The sequence below is a fragment of the Carica papaya genome, chromosome 7 (genome assembly GCF_054855325.1).
Source record: "Carica papaya isolate Zhongbai chromosome 7, ASM5485532v1, whole genome shotgun sequence".
NCBI lineage: Eukaryota > Viridiplantae > Streptophyta > Magnoliopsida > Brassicales > Caricaceae > Carica > Carica papaya.
In genome coordinates, this window is record NC_142315.1 from 19,148,383 (window position 1) to 19,153,931 (window position 5,549).

General features: G+C 30.0%; 1 protein-coding gene across 1 annotated transcript; it reads right to left on the reverse strand.

The window, feature by feature from the left end:
* Positions 1-327: 327 nt before the first annotated feature.
* On the reverse strand, positions 328-4,052 carry LOC110816297 (aspartyl protease family protein At5g10770-like). The gene is made up of 3 exons (XM_022044433.2): positions 3,825-4,052; positions 1,673-2,083; positions 328-1,270 (listed from the first exon to the last, which is right to left on the reverse strand). Exons 1-3 carry the CDS (start codon positions 4,036-4,038, stop codon positions 447-449), a joined length of 1,449 nt encoding a protein of 482 aa, XP_021900125.2. The 5' UTR covers positions 4,039-4,052; the 3' UTR covers positions 328-446.
* Between the last annotated feature and the right edge of the window lie 1,497 nt (positions 4,053-5,549).

The following is a 5,549-nucleotide window of genomic DNA, read 5'->3' on the forward strand; positions in this document are numbered from 1 at the left end:
TATTTAATCTTATTATATATTTTTAAATATATATAAAATTAAATTAAATATATCGAATATAATAAATTAACTCCAAATTATTTTCAAGTTATTACATTCTTCTTCACTGAACATTCTTATTATGATCATAAATTTTGAAACAATATATAATATCATTCATAAATCATTTAGAGACCACCTTCAAATCGTGGCCTAAGTGTATGAATAAATTTTTATAGTTATTTTTAATATAAATTTAGATGTTGGGAAAAAAAAAATTATGAATTTATATTTCTCCTTTAAAGGCATTAAATTTTGAAAGAATAATAATAAAAGATAAAAAATTGCTAAAAAGTAAAGAAGATTTTTCTTATTCTTGACATTAATTATATTATAAGAAATACACTTGTTTTCTGCTTTCAAATTTTAATTCCAGAGCTAACATGGTTGAAGATTGTCTTCCCCATTTAGCTGCAACCCCCTGGAGCAAACCCTATCCTTCCTTTCCCCACATCATATACCACCTCCAATGTCTGCTGCTGCACATTCCCAAATATTCCCACGCTGCCATCGTCACTATTCCCTGCAAACGCCAGACACACCTGTGACAACCCACTACCGTACAAGATCCCCACCGATCCAATCTCCACCTCGACGCCGCCGCTGAAGAAGAAACTGATCTTTGGCACCGTAATTGTTTTGTATCCACTAAAATCATAGCACGTATCAAGAATTGAAAGCGCTGGCGCTGTTGGGTACGCTTTCATTCTCTGCCTGAACGCATTTCGCAAGGCTGCGTAGGCCGTCGATGGCAGCCGCGTGATCACCGTCCCTGAATCGATAATGGTTCCCCCCGACGAGAAAACTGAAGTTGGGATTGAGAGCTTTTGACCGCCGACGCTGATCGCTGTAAAGTCCAGGCCGTAGAAAGAGGAGCGGGAGAAAGTAGAGATTGGGGTGAATTTCAGAGAGCGGGAGAGGGTAGATCCAGCACCGAATGTGAGGTGGCCAGTTGAGGAAGAAGATGATGGAAGACAGTAAGAAAAGATTTTATTGTATTTAGCTGCAGTTTGTGAAGGTAAGGAAAGAGGATCACGGCCGAGGCCTATGAGACCGGCGGATCCACCGAAGAGACCCTGGTTATTCTGTCCGCAACCAAAGAGGAAGCCATTGAAAACATCTCTGGGTGTTAAGGTTAACTTTTCCTTCCCAAAGAAGCCGACGGAGAAGGAGCTGTCTCCGTATTGAATCCCGTAGATGCAGGTTGAGGAGGAGCAGCCTGGGCTATTTCCTGCATTACATTGTATAAATTAATATTTTCATGGCAGCCATAAACACTGTAAAAAAATGAGGCTGATAGAACCAAACAAAAATCGGATTCCTGGAAAAGAGATTCTATAAGGACTTTTATCGAACATCTTGTATGCAGAAAAAGTGACCTGAAAAGGGAAATTACATCCAACTAAAACCACCCTTAAATAGACAAATTTTCAATTACTAATCATAGAAAATTAATCCACTAACTTAATTAACTAGTTCTAAGACAATAAATTACCCACTAACAATCAATTAATTAACTAGTTCCAAGATAATAAATTATTTTATTAGCAACTAAATACGAGATAATAATTTTCTACATGAACTCTAACAAATACGAGAAACAAAAAAAAAATGAAGAAAGAAAGAAAGATACCAGTTCCGGATGCGAGAGAAGAGCATAAATCGGAAGAACATGAAATGTTGGAATAAGAAGAAGAAAGTGATGGATCAAAAATTGGATCTTTCTGGTTATAGCAAGATCTGATGCAAGGTTTACATTGAGTCCAGGTTAGATCGCTTCCAGTGTCGAAAATGAGGGATAAATATTTAGCCGGAGTTCCAAACCCGACGGAGACTATGTAGTTACCGGAGCCGACGCTGCTACCATCTTTTGCCGGGAGGTTAGCTGAATCTGGTTGGGAATTGATGGATAGCTTAGAGTTAATCCAGTTGACCCGAGCTTCATCTCGACGGAGAACGTCGGATACTGTTGGAGCATCTCCGGGGAGATTAGTGCATGGGCCGTGCCTGTGCACTACTTCCAGCGACGATTCCCTCTTTAAACCTGAATCAAATTTTTTCGTATTTTGGAAATAATCAAATTAATAAATTTAAAATTTTATTTTTACATTTTAATGAAATTTACAAAAATGAAATTTCAGAATTTATATACTGTATAATGAGATAAGAAAATGTAAATTCAATTAAGTAATATACAAATTATAACATAATATAAATAATTTTAAAATGAAATACACGTTAAACACAAAATTTTATATACAGAAAGAACCATACTAATTATTAACTTAAGCAATTGATAAAGGTATTAATATTACAGAATAAATTGAAGCTTAGGCAATACATACTTTAATTTTGGTATTTATAACTTCGAAACTTTCTTTGTGGGTCTACATTAAGAAAGGAATATAATTGAAAAGACTGAAATTACACACACACACACACACATATATATATATATATAAAAGTAAACTTGTATCAACATTAGTCCATCCATATTTAATTAATAAAAATATAAGACTCGATATTCTATATGTATATATTTGGGAAATATACATCTAATAAATAATAATAATGATAAATACTAAGTTTTTTTTAGGAGATAGGGAAATAATTCACATATTTTTTTAATGAAGGAACAATTCATATCGTTTAATGAGAAAAGAAAAATATATTATAATATATTTGAAATGGATTTAGACGACGTTTTCAGTACATATGTACAAAGGTTTAATTTCAATAATATTTACTCCTATGATATATATATATATATATATATATATGGAACATGACAATAATTATGTTCTTAAGCAATTAGTGATGAATCCGGATTTTGTTGAAAAAAAAAAGACATTAAATAATATATACTTTTTTGTTTTTTGGAGTGGCGTCAGAATGATTGGAGATTGAAAAATTGTGGAGATTGATTGACCAAAATTTCATTTTTATATTGTAATTGCCTTCTGCCTGTCACGCACTCACCCACCCACTATTGAATAATATTTTAGTAGCCATCAATACAGACTTTTTGGACTGAACCATAATATTATATATATATATATATATATATATATATAAGAATCCTACCATAAAATAGTAAATTAAATAATCCCAACCCAATAAATATATCATAATTTTATATCCATGTTACTTTCTTTATTTTTAATTATTTTCAGGAGTATAGTTCATAGTATAAATATGATATATAAAATCACAATGATTAATATTGGTCGGAGTTTTGATTTCTTATTTTTTTTTTCTATTATCCTGAGTATAATTGAAACATGATATTAAAATCCCAATAATTGGTAAGGCAATATATATATATATATATATATAAATAATATTCCAGAATTATTATACACAGTTCTAAATTTTACATGAATTTTAAAAGTTATATATAGTTAATTTATTAACTCATGAAAACACGTGCTGTTTTTTATCTAAATGAGTCTAACATTAACGTATGAATTTTGCTATACTGAACACAGAAATTTAGGTATAAGTAGGTGCTTATACCTAAACAAATCTCATACAGTCTATATAGGAAATAACATATAAAAAGTAAAATGTCAAGAGTAATTAATTTTCGTAGTTATTTATAGATAAAAAATGGGTATGAGCATCTGATATGGCAAAACCTAACCTGATGAAGGTAATTAAATTTCGTCTGTATATATATATATATATGGAGATTATAATTGGGAAGCTATCAAGAAATGAAAGAGAGAAATCAATAGTAAAATGGAGAGAGAGTTAAGAAGTGATGATACGTATAAGAAAATGACCTTTGGTAGAATGGGTGCAAACAGGTTTTGAGAAGAGCGAGTCGACCTGAATGGTGTATGCATAGTCGTCGACTTGGAGCGGTGCATGTTGGTCGGCCTGGCAGGCCCGGTTGAGTAGCCAGCAGAAGAAGATGCAGAGCCATACAAAACTCTTCATTATCTCTCTCTCTCTCTCTCTCGCTCTCGCTCTGTCTTTCTTTCTTTCCCACCACATCACTTATAAAATTTAGATTCACACCCTGCTTATATATATATATATATGTTGGGGAAATACGAAATTACAAATACTTAAACGTCACCCATACGCCAGTTTCCGATTGTCATGAGATTTTTTCTGTTTTTTTTTTTTTCTTTTGCTAGCTTAATGCTAATTTTTTAAAATGAAGTAAACGATTTGAAAGACGTCGTCTACATCCATATCCTCCAAAATGATTATAATTAAAATGTGTTTACTTCATTTCTAATTAATTTTTTGTCACATATCTAAACTAGAAATAATAATAGTAATAATAATAATAAATAAACTAGTTAATTAAAAGGCACGAAATTTAGATGAAAAGCAAGTCTATACTAAAACAAATAGAATAAGCTCTCGTTCAATTCGTGCAAATGTTTATACTTTATTTTTTATTTTTTATTTTTGTATAGGTAGAAGGCAGTAAGTGTGTATATATATATATATATATATACATATTGTAACATGCATGATTTATGATAAATTTCGTAAAATTTTAATTAATAAAGAAATTTTTATTTTAGACTAACAAGTAAAGTCATTAAAGACATTGAATTAAAATAATTGGCCAATTATATTGAATTTTATGGAGTAAGAGAATTGGAATTCTGGTCCTACATGCAGTTTGAAGCACCAAACCAATTAGATAAGATCCCACTTGTTTCTGAAACAACCCTTTGAAAAGAAATTTAAATTAAAAATAATAATCTCATTTCGTTTTCAATCAGATCATGTTTACTTGTATAAATTAAGGATTTAGTTTGGAAAATGGTTTAAAAAAATTATTAAAAGGTACCAGAATCAGAATTATGGCTGGTAAAAAAATATTTCAATGAGGATAGAAAAATTAATATACATGTGTGTGTGTGTGTGTGTGTGTGTGAAAGATTAATATTGTATTATTGGGTGCGTTGATGCTCCATCAGCAACAGCGCTTCTAATAATTATAGATAAGAAAGCTCTACTGAACCAAACCCAAATTAAAATTATAATCATCTCACTATAAAAGTTTCTTTTTCTATTTTTTAATTAAAACCATGACATATATCTTTCATTATGAATTAAAAAAATTAGAGACATTTATTTATATTTCATACCATTACGTATAACATAACTACTTTAAAAAAAAAAAAAAAATTATTATGATATTTTCTACTTGTTTTTGAATTATTTATTCATGCTTATAATTTTTCTCATTTCTTCTTTATACCTTTACCTTGGGGCTTTCTCTACAGCATGAACTAAATTTGTAATTTTTTTTTTAATTTTAGAGTTATATGGGTTTTATACTAAATATATATTTGAATATTAAATTTAACATAATTTATATCATCATCATAAATATAATACCTGGACCCAAAAAATTAGCTCGGGATAAATTTTGTTAATTTGGAGATGTATAAAAAAATATATATTTTATAAATTAAATTTAATTTTTATTATATTTGGGAGAAAAATAAATTAGGGATGAGATTGAAAATAATTTTTGT

Coding starts and splice junctions, on each gene's coding strand:
- LOC110816297 (XM_022044433.2), bottom strand. CDS start 4,038: ATGTGGTGGGAAAGAAAGAAAGACAGAGCGAGAGCGAGAGAGAGAGAG. Junction 2,084..3,824: donor TTGCACCCATTCTACCAAAG/GTCATTTTCTTA, acceptor AATTTGATTCAG/GTTTAAAGAGGGAATCGTCG. Junction 1,271..1,672: donor TTCTCTCGCATCCGGAACTG/GTATCTTTCTTT, acceptor AATGTAATGCAG/GAAATAGCCCAGGCTGCTCC.